The sequence below is a fragment of the Agelaius phoeniceus genome, chromosome Z, assembly GCF_051311805.1.
Source record: "Agelaius phoeniceus isolate bAgePho1 chromosome Z, bAgePho1.hap1, whole genome shotgun sequence".
NCBI classification, from domain to species: Eukaryota; Metazoa; Chordata; class Aves; order Passeriformes; family Icteridae; genus Agelaius; species Agelaius phoeniceus.
In genome coordinates this window covers 66,046,205-66,069,049 of record NC_135303.1, presented here as the reverse complement: position 1 = coordinate 66,069,049, position 22,845 = coordinate 66,046,205, and the positions used below count along the sequence as shown (strand labels likewise).

The window sequence follows — 22,845 nt, the reverse complement described above, 5'->3', positions numbered from 1 at the left end:
GATTAGCCATCCCAGCTTCCATCTCTTACACATTTCCTTTTTATATCTAAGCTCTTTATTAATTTCGGCCAGCTTCCTGTTGCCTTTGATGTCCTGCACATGATGATAGACCATGTTTGAGTTTGGGATGATGCTTAAATATCAATTAGCTTTACTGGGTCCATCTCTACAGGGTATCTTGTAGAATTTTTCCAAGTAGATCTCTTCAGAGATTACATGTTACTGTCCTGAAATCCACGGTTGTCTTGTACTTTACCATTCCTCCAAGGATTCTGAACTCCATCATCTCATCATCATTGCAGACAAATTTAATGTCCCATGACAAGTTCTTCACAGTTTGTATGTATCAGTCTAGCAATTTGCTTCTCCATGATCAGGAAGTTGTTACCACTGCATTCCAGAAATTCCCTCTATTGTTTGTGTTCTGCTTTGTTGACCTTCCAGCAGATGCCATGGTGCTTCAATTTCCCTGTGAGAACAGGGCCTGTAAACATTTTCCAGTTGAGAAAATATCCCTGTGAGAACAGGGCCTAGAAACTTTTTCCAGTTGTCTGAAGGAGTCTTTGTAGATTTACTCTCTATATCAGGCACCCATTACAGCATCACTAATGCTCTGTCTGCTAACCTTGATCTGTAAGCTCTGGACTAGTTTCTCATCTGCCCTCATATAAGGGACAGCTGATCTTACTCTTCCTAGCCTCTTCTTCCTGTAGAGCCCTTACTGATTAGCCACAGCATTCCAGTTATGTGAGCTATCCCATCAAGTCTCCATGATCTCAGTGTGGTCATGGAGCTGCATTAATTACACAGACCTCTGTAATCCCCTTTGTTCATTGCCCATGCATTAATCTATAGGTGTTTCAGGGAGGCACAAAAGTGTGCTTTTCTCGCTTGTTTGTTGGGGAATCTCTTCAACAGTCAAACCCACAAGTATATGGGCATTTGGATTTATCAATATAAAAATTAATAATTACAGGATTATCAGAGATTCCAGACAAACACAGAAGACCAGAAAGGCTGTATTACCATTATATAACGGCTGTTGGACACTTGAATGGAGGATTTAATATCATGCACTAATGAAATTGGAAATCATGGTGGAAGCATTTGCTGTGATTTTCCTGAAGACAGTTGGGCAATATAAGGAATGAAGACATTCCAAGATAAGCAGCTGCCCTCTAAATGCTAAATTAGTTAGGACGTCTTTTTCTCTCTAGGATTTTCTGACTTTCAGGAGTTCTTATTGAATCAGATTCATCATGTTCTGAGGAGGAGAATCCCCGGATTCCAAGCTTTTTCATTACAGTAATGCTATCATATGCATTCAAGCCATGATAATAAATTCATTACAAACTTTCTAGGCTAGAAATGTGGGTTTCTCCTTCTTTGCAAGCAGTTCTGCTTTTGGTTTGACATGACCATTCTTTGGAAACATCTTTGTGATTCTTTGATTCTGTGCTATTGTATTCTCTTATGATTTCTGAAAGTGGATACCTTCAGAAGTTTTCATGGCTTGCTTTTTTTTTTCTTTTTTGTGTGATTGGTTTGGTTTGTTTGATTTTGATTGGTTGATTGGTTGCTTGGTTTTAAAGCACCTTAAATTTTGGGGGTTTGTTGTCGTTGTTGATTTATTCACTTAGGTTTTGGGGATATTTGGGGAGTTTGTGGTTTTTGTGTTTGTGGTTTGTTCGTTAGCTTGTTTTGGTTTTTGCTTTGTATTTTGTTTGTTTGTTTTTTCCAGAATGCTAATGTGTTTCTGTGCTTCCAAGAGTCTTCTAATCTTTGTTTTTTGGAAGGTCTTCTCATCCTGGCAGTATCTCTCTGTTTTTTAATGAAGGGAAGTGCTTCTTCTCATGTCTTTGTCTTTGTTTTTGAGTTGAGGTTCTCATTCAGTCTGGCAGGGTTCACAGATTGGTCTCTTGTAACTTTATCTTAGCTCACGATGAGTGTGTGCTGCATCTACTCACTGAATTGCAATATAATTCAAAATCTGGATAGGAGTATTTAACCTCTTATAGTAAGAATCACCTGTTTGTATCTTTGCTTCTTCCTAGCATGAAGAAACTTGTTGACTAGCCCAGACCCTTGGAATGATGTCTTGAGCAGACCCTTAGTATTGTTTCTGGGCACTGCAGTTCAGTCTGCAAACACACAAAGGCAACTGAGCTTAGACTGTGTCCTGTGATGCCAAGCACAACTCTTGTATCTTTGTTTTTCACATATGAAGCCTTTGGTGTGTTGCCTTATGGGTCATTGATCTGCTTTTTAACTTGGTTTTTCATGGACATTTGGGTGTTAACATCTGTGTGTTTAAACTTGGATTTGGAAGCTGTAGATGCCTTCTGAGCATTTGTGATAGTGCCAGTTACAGACTTAGTCCTGGCTACAGGAAGGGAGCAGCTGGGGTGGTGGCAGTGGATTCCTCTCCCCATCAGGGGCGTTCCTGCAGCACCATGGATGGGGCTGGGTTTGGGGCAGGATCAGGACCTCCTGCAGGCTCCACTCCTTGGTGTGGTCTGAGTGGTGGGGCAGGGATGTGCGCAGAGTCATGAGCCTCTGATGTGGTTGCTGGCTGTTCTCTCAGGCCAGTTCTTTCCCCAGGTACTCTAATGTCCACCTGCCTACAGCTCCCCCGCTAAGGAGGAGAGTGAGTCTCTGTGTCCAAGTCTCTGCTCTCAGAATCTGGAGTCATGAGCTATAATACATAGTTTTGTAAATGCATCAAGCACGTCACCTATGGCTGACATTAGAAAAAGTAATATCCTGCCTGACTTGTGTGTGTGTCCACAGTATGAATTTGTAGGTTTGGGAGTATGTGTGTTTTGTTTTCAAAGGCATTAAAGATTCATATTAGAATATGGTCCTCAACATAGCCTAGAAAATGTTAATTTATTTTTTTTGCAATTGTTTAAATACTAGTGTTATAGAAAGAGAGTAATAAAATCTTTGCTTAGTGTGGAAGTTGCCACATGTCTTTATAAGACTTGTGTAATAAATGAAAAGTTGAATTAAAAGCAGAGCTAATACTGTCCTATTTTGTAACTGTGTATTTTTATTTTGATGATTAAACCAATGTGTGTGGAATATTCTGAAAAAAAAATCTTGTAAATACTCTCTGCTTTTTTGCTTGCATGCAATAAACCCCCAAATTTTACATAGAACCTCTATGTAATTGAGTACAACCTAGCAGAATTTGGTGAGATTATCAATGTAATATGCTGTCTAAATGTGGGAAGATTTTAAAGTCACCTTTGAAAGAAGTCTGTTTAAAATAAAATCTCCAGTCAGCTGCTTCTAAGGAGATGATATTAAAAGTTCTAATAAGCATTTTGAATTGTAATATTGAAAGATTGTGTGCTTTTTAAGAAGTTGTTTAACTATGATTTGTTGATGCAGAACAGAAAGAGTTGTTGTCTGAAAACTTTACAAAAGCAGAATAAAGGCTGGTTGATGTAAGGCATGTAAACAAAGTGTTGCATATGAAAAAATAGATACAGAAAGTGATAGTGAATCTGGTTTTGTTTTGATTTGTATATTGTTTGTTAAGAGAATTTGTGTATTTGGAGAGCATAGCCAACATTATATTCTGTTAGGTTTTATTATGATTGTGGCTGTTTCTCTACTGACCTGGACAGTACCTTTTGACATTACCCATAGAGACTGACTGTGAATTAGTTGTTTGTGGTAAGCATGACAGTGTGAGTAAGGTTTTGCTCTTAGCAGGCTTAAATATAAATCATCATTAGACACTTTTCATTATTATTCTTAGTATGAATATGAAGTCTGTGTGTATTTTTCTGGTAGGTTTTTGCCCCATTTTTATTCAGCATTGTATTTTGACTTTAGAGTGTGTTAAAATACTATACTTTTGATTTCAGTGTGCTAAAGTGATAAACCAAGAAATTTTCAGACAGAGATCTGACAATTGTCACTGAATCTCTCAGATTGTAAGAAGTTATAAAGTTTTATGAGCATGGTAACTGTCCAGCAGCTTTTCTCTTCTGTGAAGCTGACCTTTGAAATATCCAGGATAATGACCACTTGTCGCATGTCTAGTCAACTGTGATTTTGAATGTCTAAAGTGTTTTGCTACCTGAAGGTTAAAAAAAAAGGAAATATGCAGGGGGAAAATGCAAATAAAAGAAGGTTCAGCTGAAGGTTTCTCTCTGGCTTTAGCTAACCTATCTCAAAGGAAAGCTTGCATTAGGAATTCTGCTGTGTTGAAGGATCTGGCTTTGTTTTGGGATTTAATTATTTCAGAAGATTTAGAGTTCTTGCTTGAAATACAAACATCCCATTTATATTGCATAATCTCATTTTTGGTATGGTAGGATGAAGAAATGAAGAAAGTTTATACACTTGAAAGCATAATATAGCCACAATTTTGTTAGATAACCATAATTTAAAATCACATGATCATTATTAAACCACTGAATGTGTACTGTGGCAGAGGAATTACTCTTTTATGAGCAAATAGCTGAGCAGATTTTTTTAGCTTTGGTAAGGCCTAACCATTTAGTATTAGCCATCATTTTCACAATGTTAGTTGATCTTCCTCTGTAGTTCCAGATATGCAGCCATGACATTAGTTGGAACATACCAGCTTTGCAATGTTATTTGATAGTATTTGCTTACTTAGGCAACTCGTAGCAGAAAATAAAATGTTTTCTCTGGTTAAAATGCTGAATAGACTTTAGGAAAAACTTAGCCTGGAAGTTGCTTTCTGAGTGTTCTTATCTCAAAGGAAAAATACAGGGCAAAAAGAGAAGGAATGTCTACCATAATCTAGTGTGTGTGATAGAGAAACTATGAATTCCATCACTTTAATAAGTACTGCCTAGATATAGGGAATAATATTGCTAGTAAGTAGGATTGCAGTGCTATGAGAGAAAAACATGCCATGTAGCTGTACTAATTTTTTATTATTATTTCAAGAGTTCTTTGTTTTACAGTGTTAATTAGAGGAGTTTTTCATTTAGCTAACTAAACTAAAAAAGTTTGTTGCACTTCAACACTTTGAGGTGGAAATAACATTTTTTGAGATGATACTTTGTAATGAAGTTGATGATAAAAGTCTGTGCTTCAAGAGCTTTGCTGTTACTGTTTGGAACACTTACATCATTGAACCAACTTATAAATCTTTTCATGGTATCTTTTAAGGAAACAATGTCATAATCATTGTAGTTATAAGTAATTTTATAGTTCAAATTGGCACCATTGGAATTTACTCCTAATTAATATTCTACTGAACTCAAGTTTGACTTGTTTCCCAAAGATATAAATAGCAAGTGTTTAGATTTCTGGGTAAAGCTGTATGGTGGTTTACCACCTTCCTTCTTGACCATAGACTGTATGCAGAGAATACAGAGAATAAAAAGCTATTTTTTTTAACAGCAGCTTTTTAGTTTTCTGGGGAAAATGCAGGGGCTGGGGGGAAAGGTAAGTTAAATAACTCTAAACCATAACACACTGTGGAGGGGAGGGGAGAGGAGAGGCAAAAGTCAATGTAAAATATGCTTAAATTTGTCTGAAATTTACTAGAATTTGAGAATATCAGTCATTAAGTATAAAATTTAACTATGTGAAAAAAGTAATGGTTCTGTATTTTTGTTTTAAATTAGATTCACAACTTTGAGTTCTGTAAGAAATAAGTCCTAGGGGAATAACATTGCATAGGCAGTTAAGCAGTGCTAAAAGTAAGAAAGATTCTAATATAGATTTATGGCATTAAAGAATGTCAATAGGTGTGTTTTGTTTTGTTTTTAACTTTAAATAATCTAGGAAAAGCAAGACATATAGGACAGTTAATAACAGAGTCTCCAAAGTCCACAAAATAACCTGGGAGATATTGGTGCTTGTAAGAGTTTGTTGATTCAGTTTTCCTGCCAAAGATTATGTTTACATCTTGTAATTTCTATATTTGAATGTATTGTGCCATTGTGATTGTGAATTGCTCAGTCTTGTGGATAATTCAAAGCATCTTTGCATGCTAACCTGAGGTGTTACAATGGCCAAAACTGCTTTAAAGTATGATCCCCTTAGGGTTTCAAATGTAGTTAACTCTAAATACATTCTTTTCCTGATCAGGAAATCAAACAGTTATTTTTCTGATGGATGTATTTGCATTGATGAAGCATTTGCATATTCTGTTCAAATAGCCTAAATATTTGAAAATTGCTAGCATTTACTGTTTATGCACGTGACTAGCAATGGGGAATGTTTTTTCTCCAAAAACTGCTGGGAAAGAAAAAGGTCAAAATAAATACAGGCGCCTAAGTAAACAGCTGTTAGTACACTTAAAAGGCAATTAGAGTCAATCAAGACACTGATGGAGTCCTCTCAACCCCAGTTCCATGGAGACCTGAATACTGCAGTGTTAGGGGCTTGAAAAAGTGATTTGTCACCCATGGTTTTTCCCTGGCTTAGTTTTTTTCTGTCTTAGTGAGGTCATCATATGTCAGAGTTCAAGAACTGGTAGTCAGCACAAAGGAAGTGGTGAGAACAGGCCAAGAGGTAGGGCAGAGAATCACAGATTCCAGACTGAAGCCTGATGTTTCTTGAGATTTTCTGTTGTTGCAGTTATCATTACTGAATATGAATCTTATATCTTCTTTCCCTGGGTGTCTGTCGTCTAATTACATTTTGCAGACTAGATCTTTTTATAGGGATCTGCCACCTGGCTGGCTTTCTTCAAACCTGTTTTCAAGTCACCTGTGTGATAGGTTCTCACAGATACGCATCAGTATTTTATTATACTGAAAATTCCTGCTTACTTCTAGATCAGGTAGTAAATTGAATGTGGTTAGAGAACAGGCAGTTGAAGAGAGCACTACATCATCCTAAGGAGGAAGGAAAAGGGAGTGCTTTACAACTGTTTGTGTTATTATGGTCATTTCTTCCTAGATATGTTTCCATTTGAATTACAATCTGTGTAGATACAAATATATTTTAATAAGAGTAGATGAAAACCCTTACATTTAATATTTTCTAGAAGTCTTGTGGCATTATTGTTGTGGAGTCTTGGATTATTCGTTATTACTAATCACTAAGAATTTGCGCTGAAACCTGACATAGCAGTACTATTTATAATTCAATACAGTATTGTATGTGGCTTTCCAGAGTTGAGAAACAGTTAAAAGTCATAGAAGGAGATTTGAAATTTTCTGCTGCTTTTCTTGCTCTATAGGTTCCAACTATTTTTCTGTCTTTCAGGTCACATTTCTGGTTTGTTTGTAGTACTATACTTTTATAATAATGTTTGAGATGCTGTATTCCAGAAGATATGGTTTTGCTGGTCTGCTGTGTTCAGCCAATAAAAACATTTTGAGGTTTTAGAAGGAAATTAAGCCATGTTGGATTACTGTCAATAAAGACATACTGAAGTGCCAGACAATCTGAGGATAATGGAGTAGTCTTTTCTTTAAGCGAGCCCTAAATATGTGTTTTATTTTTTTCTTAGAAGTTACCGTGATAGACTGATTTTTGTAGGTGAATTGAAATAAAGTATCCTATCAGGGATAAAAAAAGGCTTCTTTATCTTATTGCTTAGGATTCAAAAAGTACAAAATCTAGGTTTGAGGAAATAAGTTGAATGTATTTTTTATTCTTTTTGTTTTTCAGAGGTCCAGAAGACACAATAAATGATTGTAAAATCCTTTTTATAGAGGAAATGTACAAGATTGAAAAGCCAGGAGCCTATCCATTGACATTTGGGGATGGAGATTTCAAAAGTACGCACTTTTTAAATTACTTGAATATAAGTACAAATTGAGTGATGTTTCTTCAGAAAATATCAGCATGCAGAGGTAGTAGTAATAATTGGTTTGTGTTTAAGAAAGTAATTGCATTGAAAAGTTTTTAGATTTCTGTTCTGAAAAGTATAGTTATTGTAAGATGGCTGTATTACTTTATATATTCATAAACTAGTAACAGCTTAATGCTATCAGTCATAAATGGTGAAAAAAGGAAGCAGTTGGTAATGCTCTAAATGAACAGTGACGAATGGATTTGCAGTCTCATTTAAGTTCCTAGAGAGATGTTCAGGCCACCAAAACTGCTGTTGCAATTGACATGTAATTTAAGCTTTTAATAAATTATGAAATGCCAGAAATAGAATTAGTTGGTTGTGATACACTTTAACTCTGTCATTCTGTCAAGACAAAAAAAAAAATGTAAGGAACTTTGCACTAAAGCTGCTTGTAGCATTAAAAAAAGGGGATAATTCATGTTTGGATTAGTTGACCCTGCATGACCTTCTAGAAAAGTTACTATGCCAGACCTCCTTACAACCACAATAAGGAGCTAGTGGCAGTTTATCTAAAAAGTAGTGTGACATTTTATCCTAAGTTTGAAAATACATTAAAGTTATGAGTGCTAAGTGTTTGTGACAGCAACACTGAATATTGAACTGCAGGTCTACAAGTAGGTATTATATATAATTACATATTACATTCCTGACTCAATGCAATTTTTCAGAACCTTTGTAGGTGGCTCTGAGTGCACAACAATGAGTCTGATTAATGTTTATTTGTTGTCTAAAAAAAAAAAAACCACTGTTCTTCAGAGGAGCAAATACCATTCTCTGTGGTATTCCTAAAAGTAAAAATGTCAATTTCTCAACTCATTATTCATTTTCATTATTTGAGAATTACTTCCCTTAGATTACTAAAAAAAGAAAATTATCCACTCTGTTTTATTTTTTCTTGGTCACATTAAAAGATTTTTGAAATATCTTAAAGCATGTTTTGATTTAAAAAGATTACAGTGTGAGAAAATTGAAAATCGACAAATACTGGTTTGTGTTTACATACTGTTTATTTTGCAAGTATGCAACATTTTAAATGGCATAAAAAATTATTGCAGTTCATTTAGTTCTTCCCTGCAGCTACTGTGTAATGAATTAACTTTTAAAATTATGTGTCAAGGAAATGAGTGATTACTGTATTGCTGACTATACAAAATTCTGTACAGTGGTGCTATTTGATCCCCAATGAGTATTTACTTATCATAGAATCACTTAGATGGCAAAAGACCCTTAAGGCCATTAAGTCCACCACTAAACCATGTCCCTAAGTGCCTCATCTGCGTGTTTTTTGAACACTTCCAGGGGTGGTAATTCCATCACTTCTCTGGGCAACATCTTCCAGTGCTTGACCATTCTTTCTATGAAGCAGTTTTCCTAATAACCAATCTAAATCTTCCCTAGCCCAGCTTCAGGCCGTTTCCTTTTGACTGACCCTCACCTGGCTACGAACTCAGGTAGTTGCAGAGAGCAGTAAGGTCTCAGGCCAGCTGAGCCTTCTTTTCTCCAGGGTAAACAACCCCAGCTCCCTGAGCTGCTCCTCACAGGACGTGTGCTCCAGGGCCTTCATGAGCTTCACTGGCCTACTCTGGGCACACTTCAGCACCTCAGTGTCCTTCTTGGAATGAGGGAACCAAAGCTGAACACAGGATTTGAGGGGTGGCCTCACCAGTCTATACTTCATTCACTAATTGCCGCTCTAATTGTTTCAGAGACAATACCTTCATTGTCTATTACAGCTCCTTCCCTCCAATGTTGATAGTTGTTTCTTTATTTGTAACCTCTTTGCATAAACTACCCAAATATTGACATCTGTGTAGAGATTTGCACCTCTGTGTATGTTTTATTTCATTTTGTTCCTGGTCCTAATCTTATTAATTTCAGCATATTGTTTATAATCTTCATAAATAAATATAATTTATAAATATAATATTTTAAAGTGTAATCATGAAAAATAAATTGATGTGGGAATTCAGCCTTATTTCTTGAACTGCTCTTTTTCCTGAAGACAACACTCACCATACAACCCTGTTCATGTGATTCTGGTTTTCTAGCCAGGTCAGCTGTTTTGCCTCTGTTCAGGTATGTACAGTGCACATCAGTTGAGCTGTATGCTATCACCACCAGTGTAGCCTTTCCTTCTGGACTGTACTTACAACCCCATTTGTGCTGTGTATTAAAAAATGTTAAATATATATACACCTATCTATAAACACACATCTCCCTTAGCTTATGTACTATGGAGAGATGCAGAATTTTATTACTTTTATTATTATTATTTAAATGTAATATTATTATTTTATTTTATTTTAATTTCAGATTAAATTAAAATAATTATTTGGCCTTAAATATTCTATGAGATTGTTGTAAGCACAATCAGCAAATGCACTGATTGTTAAGCTACTCTCCATGCCCATATCAAAAGATAGAATGCCTACTATGGAAATAATCTTTATCAGATAAACAGTGTAGAAGCTCTTATTTCTTGAGCATGGTCATGTAATAATTAGATTTTGTATGTGTAAAGTGATGTTAATATACATTTAGCAATTACAATTAAATAAAGTAGTCATATTCTAATTAATTAAAGGAAGTAAAATTCTACAACTGAGGAAAGGAGGAAGGCTAAGCCTTTTAGAAAATTATATTAGAAATAAAAAATCTAAGAAGCAACATATTTACAAATATATTACAAATATTTAAATGCAACATGCAAATAACACCTAGATATCAACATATATTACTTCCATCAGAATCCAAAGTTGTGCTAACTCCTTCTACAAAAAAAGTTAATATGAAATTATTTATGCAACTAAACTCTGCATTCTTGGTTGAGGTGAACAGACCTGTCTTCATGTGACCAATAGTGCAGCTATAGTTAGTGCATATGACTTATAGCATGGTTAAAACAGAAATGTGAAAAATTAGTCATATCATGAAAATGACAGTTTGTAGTTTGTCTGTATATTGAAGAAAGTAGAGAACTTCATCTATTGTTTAACTGAACTAAAATATGTAGGTATTTTTTGCTCTTTTACTATTAAAAAAAAAATTACTAACCTTTTACCTAAGAAACTGATTTTGTAACTGAAACCAGTTCATTACATAGGCCTAAACAATGTGTGGTGCTCAGAGCTGCAGAAAAATATGCCATTTCATGTTGTCTATTATTAGCTAGATGAAATAGACTATAGTGTTTCCATAGGGAATGCTCAGTTATGACTTTTAAAATTTTTCAAAGGAGTTAACAGTCATCTGGGATTTCTTAGCCTGACTTGAATTGGTGTTTCCACCTTGCACAGACTGTGAGTTTATTCTAGCTATGCTGGAAAACCATCAGATTTGTTCATCAGCACACATAAAATTTGTCTTTCTCTTCTAATGAACCTTTGGAGAGAAGTCTGAAATTAATAGATTACCTCCATTTGGAAAGCATGATGTCTTCTAGGCTATACTTTACTAGAAACAATATTCTAATAGATTTTGGAGGCTTTCTTAGACATGTATATTTAAGTGTACTTTTGCCTTTAAGACTTTGAAAATAGTCACTGCTGGTGGCTTTACATGTTTATTTCTCAGGTTTTTGAGTCAGTAAATCTTACTAAACCTTCTATCTGCAGCTGGTAATCTTCCCTCCTCAGTGATTCTTTTATATTTTTCAATTATAAAGTTTTTTATCTTAAAAACAATTATTCAAACAGCATTGTTTTAGCACTTCTTATCATGGAATGTTTTTAGTTGGAAGGAACCTTTAAAGATATTTTAGTCCAACACCCCTGCCATGGGCAGGGGTATTTTTCATTAAATCAGATTGCTCATTCAGCCCCATTCAACCTGACTTTGAAAGGCTCTAGGGGTGGGGCATCCATACCTTCTCAGGGTAACCTGTGCCAGTGTCTCATCACCCTTACAATAAAAAAAATGTCTTCCTTGTATCCAGTCTAAATCACATTTCTTTCAATTTAAAATTCCTCCTAGTTTTCATTATTGTTGCTCCCTTTCATTACTGATCTTTGTAAATAATCTTTCCCTATCTTTCTGATAAACTTCGTTTAAGTATTGAAAGGCCACACAAAGGTATCCCTAATGCCTTCTCTTGCTCAGGCTGAACAAATCCATCTCTCTGAGCCTTTCTTTACAGAAGACATGCTCTAGCCCTCTGATCATTTTCATGGCCCTCCTCTGGACCTGTCCTAACAGTGGTTGGAAGGAGTATTCAGGGCCCTACAGCCTGTCAGCCTGACCTCAGTGCTGGGGAACGTCATGGAGCAGATCATCCAGAGTGTCCTCACACTGTGCAGGACAGCCAGGGGGTCAGGCCCAGCCAGCAGGGGTTTGTGAAAGGCAAGTTCAGCTTGACCAACCTGATCTCCTCCTAGACAGTGACTCACCCAGTGGTTGAGCAAAAGGCTGTGGCTGTAGTCCAGTCTACCTGGACTTTAGTAAAGCTTTTGATACTGTTTCCCCCAGCATTCTACTGGAAAAACTCTCCTCATGGCTCAGACAGGCACCCTGTTCACAGGGTAAAACCTGGCTGTATGGCTGGGCCCAGAGATTAGTGGGGCATGGAGATACATCCAGCTGGTGGCCAGTGACCAGTGGTGCTCCCCAGGGCTCAGTACTGGGGCCAGTTCTGTTTTATGTTCTTTATGGATGATCTAGATGAGGAGATTGAGTGCACCCTCAGTTTGCAGATGACACCAAGCTGGGTGGGAGTGCTGATCTGCTGGAGGGCAGGAAGGCTCTGCAGAGGGATCTGGACAGGCTGGACCATGGGCCCAGGCCAGTGGTGTGAGGCTCAACAAGGCCCAGTGCTGGGTCCTGCCCTTGGGTCACAGCAAGCCCAGGCAGTGCCACAGGCTGGGGCAGAGTGGCTGCAAAGCTGCCACAGGAAAAGGCCCTGGGGGTGCTGGTGACAGCAGCTGAACATGAGCCAGCAGTGCCCAGGTGGCCAAGAAGGCCAATGGCATCCTGGCCTGTGCCAGCAATGGTGTGGCCAGCAGGAGCAGGGCAGGGATTGGCCCCCTGTACTCAGCACTGGGGAAGCCACACTTGAATCCTTTGTTCACTTCACCCCTCACTCCAAGAAGGACATTGAGGTTCTGAAGCAAGTCATACCATGTGCCTGAGAGTATTGATTAGATATTAGGAAAATTTTCTTGATGGAAGGGGTTGTTAAGCATTAGACCAAGTTCTCTAATCATCATCATGGTGACATCACCATCCCTGGTAGTGTTCTAAAGGTGAATGGATATGGCACTTGAGGACATGGTTTACTGCTGAACATGATGGTGATGCTACGTTGGTAATTAGACTTGATGATCTTGAAGGTATTTTCAAACTTTAATGATTCTTTGATCCTGTGATGAACTGAACCGCTCAGTTTGGTGTCATCTACAACGTTGTTGAGGGTGTACTCAATTCCAGTGGGTATGTCATTAATGTGGATAGAAAACAATAGTGTTGTCAGTATGACCTTTGAAGAACACCGCTCCTTAATGGTTTTCAGTTTTATATTGAACCATTGGATATGGACCATTCACTCTTTGAATGTGGCTGTCTAATTAAGTCCTTATCCATTTAATATTTCATTAATCAAACCCATCTCTCTTCAGTTTAGCAGGAAGAATGTAAGACAGCTATAAAGCTAGAGAGTGTCACAAAGGAGGGCCACAAAGAAGGGAAGGGCCTTGAATTGAAGCCTTGCAAGGACAACAGCTGAGGTTGCCTGGTTGTTTAGCCTGGAGAAGAAGAGACTGAGGACAGTCATCACAGTCTACAACTTCCTCATGAGGGGAAGACGAGGGGCAGACACCAATGTCTTCTCTGTGTGACCAGTGACAGGAGCTGAAGGAATAGCCTAAAAGCTGTGTCAGGGGAGGATTAGGTTTGGATGTCAGGAAAAGGTTCTTCACCCAGAGGGTACATGGACACTTGAACAGGCTTCTCAGGGAAATGGTCACATCACTGAGCCTGGCAGGGATTCAAGGAGCTTCTGGACAGTGTTCTCATTTACAGAGGGATTTTTGGGATGTCCTCTGCAGAGCCAAGAATTGGATGTGAGTGATTCTTGTGGATCCCTGCCCCCTCATGATATTCTATAAATCTATGATTTTTTATTAAGAATATTGTGAGGGTCCAAATCAAAGGCCTTACAGACAGGTAAATGACATCTATAGTTCTCCTTTGACAATTGAGGCATTCTTTCCATGGAGGGCCACTGTGCCAATCAGGTACTATTTGCCTTTGGTGAAGCCATTTTGGCAGTCTTTAACCAGTCCTCTGTCTTCCACGTCTTGACATGTCTTCCAGAAGTCTCTGCTCTGTGATCTTACTGGGCACTGAGATGAGGCTGACTAGTTAGTAATTCCTGGGTGAAGCTTTTAAAAAAAAGGTTCTTTAAAAAAGCTTTTTTAAAAAGCTTTCCTGCTTTTTACTGTTTTTTAAAAAGGTTGAAATAGCTTTTTCTCCAGTCACTAAGATCTTACCCTGACTGCCGTGAATTTTCAGATATGATGTGACTGCTGTGATTTTTTATATATGATGAAGAGTGGCTTAACAACTACATTAAACAATTCTCTCAGGACCCTGGGATGCATCTCCTTGGGTCCCATGGTCTTGTCTATGTTCAGGTTCTCAGATGATCTTGAACCTGATCTGCTCTTACACCAGGAGTGACTTCAATTCCCCAGCTCCTGTCTTGTGGGCACTTGACAGATGTGGGAAGAGTGATTACTAATGAAAACTGAGGCAAACAAAATTGCTGCATACCTCAACCTTCTCCATGTCAATTGTGATTAGTTCTGTCCCACTTTGGGGTACAGAGCAGAGGAGGGGGTTGTGTGTGTATGTTTTCTTTAATCTTCCATTTCTTACCAATGTGCCTATAGAAGCCATCTTTACTATTCTTTGTATTCCTTGCCAAATTCAGCTCCAGCTATACCGTAGCTTTCCTAATTTCTTAATTATCCCTCCACAACCAGACAGCACTTCTCTTTTCTTCCCAGGATCCATCCCTGATTCCATGTCCAGTGCTTTTCCTTCTTGTATTTCACTTTGTCCAGGAAGTCTTTACTGAGCTATGCTGGTCCCCTGCTTTCCCTGCCTGAATGCTCAGTGGTGGAAATGGAGAGATCTCGGGCTCTAAGAAAGATGTCCTTAAAGATCTGACAGTTCTGTTCTGCTCCCTTTTCCCTAAGTGCAGTTTTCCAGAGCGTCCCATCCCATTGTTTCACTTCCTAAAATAACTAAAAGTTCAGGCTTCTAAAGTTCAGAGTAGTGACTTTAACCTTTCTTTGGCCCAAAATCCCTGAGATCATGAATTCCACCAGGGCATGACCACTTGAGCCCAGGCTGCCACTGATCCTGACCTCTCCAGTTAGTTATTCTGTGTCAGTAAGCAGTAGCACTTCTCTGTCACCTGGGGTAAGAAATTATCCTTGATGCTGTCCAGGAGTCTCCTGAACTGCTTGCATCTTGCTGAGCTGCTTTTCCAGCAGATGTCAGGGACTGTCCTGACAAGTCCCTGCAGCTGGATCAGAACCTGCCAGAATGATGCTTCATGCAGGTGAAGTAGGAAAGTTTTGTCACCAGGGTTTCCCTCAATTGAGTGATGGGTAATAAACACAAACCATGAGATTTTATTTATTGGCTTGGCTTCTGATTTTCAACCACAAGCTCTTGATCTGTTCATCACTGTTTTTCAAGGATGAGTTTGTGCAATCAAGTCCTTGGAGAGGGCAAATTGCCTGCCCCCCCCCCCCCCCACCCCCGTTCCTTGCCTGTCCCTTCTGAACAGTTTGTAGTTGTTAATTGGAATGCTCCAGTCATGTGATTTGTCTCACCAAATTTCAGCATTTGTGATTAGATCATAGCTTTCCATTTGCACAGTCACTTCCAATTCTTCTGATGCACCCATGCTACATATGCTAATGTACAGGCATTTCAGCTGGTCTATCAACTGTGTAAGCATTTTAGATTAAAAACCTCTAGTTCTTTTGAGGCATTTCACAAGTGTTCCCCTGTCAGTTTTTAATTCATCAGCAGCCCCTGACTCTTCTTTTTTAATCAAAACTCCATCCCCTTCCCACTCTAAGTCTACTTGGTTCCGCCCTTGAAGAAAAAAGTACTGTTCAAGGTCCTCCAGAAAGACTGCAGATACAGCACAATGTTTTGCATTCCAGTCCCCCTTTCTTAATAAACTTTCAGTCTGGAGTTTCTCTCCACAGAGGTTTACACTGATAACCTACAACTGCATGGATCAATTTCTCTGTAAAGTCTATTCACTTGGGAGGGCATGCTCTTCTTCAGTAGAAAGGGGCTTGGATTTCTGCAAATTCTTTAGTCATTAATTTCCTTCTCAGTATACTTAGGAAAAATATTAAAGCATCCAGAACTCTGGATACATCAATGATCCACCTCATATTTCTATTCAAGAATAAACTCCTGAAAGAAATATTTATTTTTATTGCTTATGTTATCCAAGCTAACTTACAAGGAACTGATAAGATGTACAGCTTCAAAAGACAGTTAAGCTTCATCTTTAGGGAGAATGTGCAGGTACATCTTGGGAGCAGGAGATTAGTAATGTTTTTTATGTCTTGTTTATACAGCAGAAGAAATCTTATTAAGTCTATATAAATACCTCATTGTAAGAAAAAAAAGCATTTTCAAGAGACCAGTGTTCATGTTCAGAAATAATTATTCCTTTAGATAGAGTAATTCACTTTGCAGAGATACATGGCATTTGACATTTCTTTGTTTTTGACAGGAAAAAGTGGCCCTGAATGCAAGCACTGTAGGGCTGATCCAGATAAGGAGTGCCGGTTTTGTTCGTGTTTCTTGTGTGGTGGCAAACAGGATGCTCACATGCAACTCCTGTGTGATGAATGTAATATGGCTTATCATATATACTGCCTGAACCCTCCTTTAAGCAAGATACCAGAAGATGAAGACTGGTAAATATGCAAGGATGATTTACTTACCTATATTGACATTCCATACATGGTACCTTTTTGATATTTGCACCTCATGAAAGAAAATACTGAAGATGTTTTTAAATCCTGAGGTGTTTCCATCCATCTACTTAATATAAGATTTATGTTTTCTTTAAGACAATTCTTTTAAATCATTCACAATGGATTAGTAGTAAGCTTTAAGGCCATTACAAGATTTCAAGACTGGTATGTTCATTTTATTCATTATGGTCATTATGATCTTCTGGGATATTACCTGATCTGATTGTATTTATCGACAGTTGTTGTTCCTCAGCCTTTTCATTTTTTAAAAGCTTCACTGCTTGAGCAATTCTTTTATGCTCATGCTTCTCTGTCCCTTCATCCTCTGTCCCTGCTGCTGCCCCTGTGCTCTACTACATTCATTTTTCATGCTATGGAAGGACCACCACATTGCTACTCTTCATTTCTTACATAATTAGTCTTATGTCTTTATTAGCTGTCTACAATTTACACTGTTCATATTTATGAACAGCCTATGATTTATTTGAGATGTTGATCCTTTATAAATGAGTAATAAATAGAACTTTATTCTAATAAAGTTTTCCATAGACTTCATTAAATGTCTAAGATGTCTATTCCATTACATGGAATCTCTTTGAACCTTGTGATTATATTTTTTGCAAAAATCTATGTAAATCTTTTGGAAGTTTTAACATTCTCTGTAAATTAATAACTCAATCTCTTACACCTTATTGGCTTCCATAATGTTTATTTATAATGCCTGATGGTCTGCCTGTTTTCTGGGGCAACTATCCTCACAGGAAAGAATTTCTTACTAAAATCTAAACTAGGTAAAAGGTGCCTGAGCCTTTCCTCCAGACTGAACCGCTCCAGCTCTCTCAGCCTGTCTTCATAGCAGAGGTGCTCCAGCACTCTGATCAATTTGGTGGCCCTTCTCTGGGCTCTTGGCAACAGGTCCATATCTTTCTTGTGTTGGGTGCCCCAGAGCCAGATGCAGCACTGCGGGTGGGATCTCACAAGACAGAGTAGAGGGGTGGAATCATCTCCCTTGACCTGCTGCCCACCCTGATTTGGATGCAGCCCAGGATGAGGGTTGGCTTTCTGGGCTGTGAGTGCCCATGGCTGGATCATGGTGAGCCTTTTGATCACAAACACCTTCTCCTCTCCAGAGCTAGTCATGGTCCATTCTCCAAATTATGAATTTCCAGTAGTTCAATTCGTATAATTAAAATTCATTGGAAAATGGCTGTCAAGCTTTTTAGCTTGTTTTTGTTTACTGTGCAACTAAGAATAGGAGCCTTAAGATTTATATATCTAAGTAGATAGCTGCATCTGTGAATGAAGGCACAGGGTGGTAGAGGTACAATTGTGGACCTGGCTTATGTGAGCTAGTTTAGAGATGCTTAGTGTCACCAGCCCTGTACTGTCTTAACGTTTGTCATTATGTAGAAGTACATTTGCACTGGGCAGAGCAGCATCTCCTACCAAAGAAGTTTATGCCCTCCCTTCTTCCTGCATACTAGCAAAGAATCATGGTTGTCTGATTCTTAATTTAGGAGCAGTTTGCTTTAGAATTGGGAATACTTCCATTTTGTGTTTTTAGAATGTAAAATCTGGCAAACTCTATTCAGGGGTTAAGTCTTCAATTTGGGAAAGCATAAGTTTATCTTGTGGAGGTGAAGTCTATATGTGAAACAGTATTTAATAGACCCTATGAGATTCAGTTTAAAAGATATTAAGGTAATATTGTTATACTATCAAGAAACATGGAATTCACCATGTGACTTCACCTGGTTAATTCACTTTGTGAATTTGCATTATGTCATATTTGTTCTTTTAATTGGTCTTACATGCTTTTTCTTTAGGCAGTTGTAATACCTGTCAAAGTAATGGTATCATAATTTCAGCATCTTATATTATTATTTTTTAATCTACATGGCTTCATTGCTTTCATGGTCAAGCACCTTTATTGAGATAGTGAAATCTATTCCTGTGGACCTTAATCATTAATTCTTCTATTCATATCCACATAAAAAACTTAATAAATCCAAACCAGCAGTAGTAGTAGTAGTAGTAGTTTTTGTTTCCTGAATGAATTTATCAATGTTAATGTAGATCAGGCTTCCTCTTCTAATTGTGTATGGACCAAATCCAGCCTATGGGAGCCAGAAACAAGGACATGTCTGTATTGTTACTCCTGGACCGGGATAAGAATGTTGCTGGAAACAGCAGAATGACCACTGTTCTGCTTTTCTCTCTCTGCTGTGGTTAGTGTATACTAATATCTCTGCTTTCCTACCAGAATGGATTTGTGTTAGTGTGAGTGAGCCCCAACATTATATTCCAAATGGCTTCAGTGTTGTGGAGAAGTGAGTGTGTGTTTGTGTGTTTCTATATACATTATGTGATACCTTGGCTCTGTTTGACATTCAGCAATCTGCAGTGAAATTTCTTGCACAACCAGCAAAAATAAGAGTAGACTGGGCAGGAGACAGAAACAGACCATGAGTACTGGTTAGCAGCATATTTTAACCTCAGCTATCTTCTCCTTTACATGATGTAAATGAAGGAGGACTAAATGAAGAGACATTACAGGAGCCATGGGCACCTCTCATATATCATGTGAGAAAAAATAGTTCTATGTTTTGCAACTAGCACTTTACCTTTAAAGATACTGAAAAGCCCTTTTTTAAAAAAGTTGACAGTATTTGTTCATGTTGAGTTAATTTTTTAAGCTGTAGGCTTCAGCTGCTTAAACCTGGTATATGCTTGCTAGCTTGAAACATTCAGTCAAAATAACCAAATAGACACTATTTTGGCTACCAGAAATGTATTGCCATTATTCTGAAGTTAATTGAGAATTTACTAAAACCTTTTTTTAGGTATTGTCCTTCCTGCAAAAATGATTCTAATGAAGTTGTAAAGGCTGGAGAAAAGCTCAAACAGAGTAAAAAGAAAGCAAAGATGCCATCTGCCAGTACTGAAAGCCAGAGAGACTGGGGAAAGGTAGAGTGTGTTTTAGAAATAGCTGTTACTCTGATTGTTCATGTATGTGCTACATCTATAATTTTGCTTACATATGCACTACACAAAATTCAGTACTGGGTTGCACAAACAACAAGACAATGTTAAATCCTGCCTGCTGTCTACTGGCAGTTAAAGCAGTGGAAGGATTATTAAGGTGACTAGAGGTAAAAACAACAAAAAAAAAAAAAAAAAAAAAGAAAACCCCTAACTCCCCTCTTAAACCCATAACCACATATTACTTATTTAACATTCCTTTTAACAATTGTTAACATATTTTGAAATACGTGTTTGTTATAATAGACAGATTTCATGATCTCTGCATTGAATTTAAAAATATTCTTCAATATTGCAATTCATTTGTCTGATTACTTTTGTCTGATGTATTTTTAGGGCATGGCCTGTGTTGGTCGCACTAAAGAATGCACTATTGTTCCTTCAAATCATTATGGACCTATACCTGGTGTTCCTGTTGGGACAACCTGGAAATTCAGAGTTCAGGTATGTTGTTTCAATATTAGCTGTAGTTGAAGGAAGTAGGAATAATAATGAATGGGTTGGGCACTAAAATAAATTCCAACTGACAATTGCCATTTTCACCAGGACTAAGTAACGTAAATACATTATGATTCCAATACCGGAAGTGAATAATGAAGGTTGAACTATACTGATTTTATCATACAACTTTTTAATACAACTTTTTACATACAACTTAGTAAAAAGTCTGTTGGAATTATGATAAACATATTTCACATGTTAAAATCTTAAGTCAGATATTTAATGAATAGAGTTAAATAATTTCTGAAGAGTTTTCTTCACATTAACTGATTATCCCATGAATGGGGTGTAGACTGCAGATTTTGAGAACATTATGTGTTATCACTGTGAATTGACTGTAGGTCAAATTGGTTTTGGTCATACGTAATGGATGTCCAAATCTTTTTTTAGGCTGATGAACAGCTTAAGCCTGTGCAAGTCTGTAGTGCTACTGAAATTCACTATATATTCAGCTTTTGGTGTTTTTTTCAACTGTCTCATTTTCTGTTTCAAATATTCCTTAGGCTCTGTGGTGAACTAGGTTTATAAAAAAATGGCAGAAAAATAATCCTATCTGGAGTAGACTGGGGGCTAATTATCCCAGTCAATTTCACATTTTGGTTATGTTAGCACAGTGCCAATACTCAACGAGGAAGGAAAAAACAAAGCAGGGAGGATGGTGGAGGATGGTACAGCTGCATTTTGTGCCAGTACTGATTTTTTTTTTCTGGTTTTGTGGTGTCCAGCAAGCTACAAACTTCCTCCCTTTTGCTCCAGCCTGATCCAATTGAAATGATTTTTGGGTTATCTTTCATTTTTTCATTGTTGTTTCTAGTCATGAAACTACATACTTCTTTGTTTTCTAAATCAGTTAGTTCTTTGTCTCTTGCATGTGTAAATGATTGGAACTGAATGTTTTCTGTCATATTTGGAAGAATAAAACCAAGGGGTTTTAAACTGCTTGAGGAGGGGCAAGCCAAAAATCAAGTACCTCTTCTGATTTGTGTCATGAACTTTTCATCACTTGCTTTCTTTTTGTTGGGTGCCAGATTATGTAAAGTCTAATAAGTAAGAGAGCTTTCTAAAATCACTTGGGTAAACTCAAAGTAGCAAAATCAATTTTTACTTTCACTGCTTCAATAGTAATTGGAATTACTAGTTTACCTTTTTGTTATGAATTCTGTTGGTAAGACAAAAGCTAATGCTTTTCAAGTCTTTCTAGTACTGGTAGGAAAAACCAACAGAATTAGAGTGCTGCTTTCATCAGAAAATCCATCAAAAATATTTCATTTATATATAGTATATATATGTGTATATATGTGTGCATATATATATATATATATATATATATATATACTAAACATCAAAAGACAATTACCATTTATGCATAATTAATTTATTTTGAGTACAAATTAAATGCCTTGTCATTAAAAAAAAAATTAAATTCTTTCTACGTAAAAAGTTAAATTACACTTTTGTTTCTTATATGAACTATTTTTTTTAATGACAAAATGAGATTGTCTCAGCAAATCTGTGAGAATTTAGTGACTGTATGAAAATTTAAAGACTTCTTTATTTCTGATTTGCATAGTTTTTTTATTACACAAACTCTCTTTTTCCCTAGAAGGAAATTGACTAAACATTACTTCTGGAGAGAGCATCTGAAGAGCATTTTTGGCATGAATTATTTATCAGTGTTCATCCTTGGGGTTAATCACCTACCAGAAACCTAAATTTAATTGATGAAACCCGAAAATGAAAAGAAGGGAGGGAGGAATGAATTAAAGAATGCTTGATACAACAGGAAAGAGGAACGCAGTAATGGGGACTTTTTATTCAGCATACTCATAAATGGTCTGGAAAAATTGGCAAAGAGCTGATAAAGTTAAGTGAGAGTGCTAAGTTGTGGGTAGCAAACATGGGCCAGAGAAGAGTTCTAAGTGTGTAATTTGTAATTGGCTTTCAGCTACTTATACTTCTTGTTATTTAGCAAAGAGCTATTCTAATAGCTAAATTTGAAAAATATGTCATTTTAATACTGATCAGAAAAATAAATCAAATACTAAATTATCATGAAATGAAGAGTCAGGAAAATAAAGTACATTATTATGAAAAGCAACCAGGAAGTATTGTGCAAGGAAGTATTATTGTGTCTTTGCATGGTCTTCATACTGTGAACAGCTCTTATCTGATGTTTAAAAGTGCACTTTTGACTAGCTGGATCTTTGATGTATTGTGTTACGAAATTTCAAGACTATAACAGAAGAATATAGACTCCCATGAAAGTTGCTTAGAACTGTAGGTTGGGAAAAGGAGATCAGGAGTGCAAGAAGCAGAACAAGAAAAAGATGAAAAATCAAGGTCTGGAAGAAGATATGAAGGTAGAAAGTAGTGTGATTGGTTTTATGCTGGAAGCCTTCATTCTACCAACACTATTTTTATCAGAACATACTAAGAAAATGCATAATTTAATATATAATCTCATTTTATTTGTAAAGGTTGTTT

General features: G+C 37.1%; 1 protein-coding gene across 2 annotated transcripts in view; it reads left to right on the top strand.

The window, feature by feature from the left end:
* The window catches only part of UHRF2 (ubiquitin like with PHD and ring finger domains 2), an 81,863-nt gene that overhangs the window by 40,795 nt on the left and 18,223 nt on the right, over positions 1–22,845 (top strand). For both annotated transcript variants that reach the window (XM_054651870.2, XM_054651868.2), the window contains exons 5-8: positions 7,621–7,730; positions 16,572–16,758; positions 19,662–19,785; positions 20,197–20,304. In XM_054651870.2, coding sequence (XP_054507845.1) covers positions 7,621–7,730; positions 16,572–16,758; positions 19,662–19,785; positions 20,197–20,304 — 529 coding nt within the window. The remainder of the gene's footprint in view (positions 1–7,620; positions 7,731–16,571; positions 16,759–19,661; positions 19,786–20,196; positions 20,305–22,845) is intronic.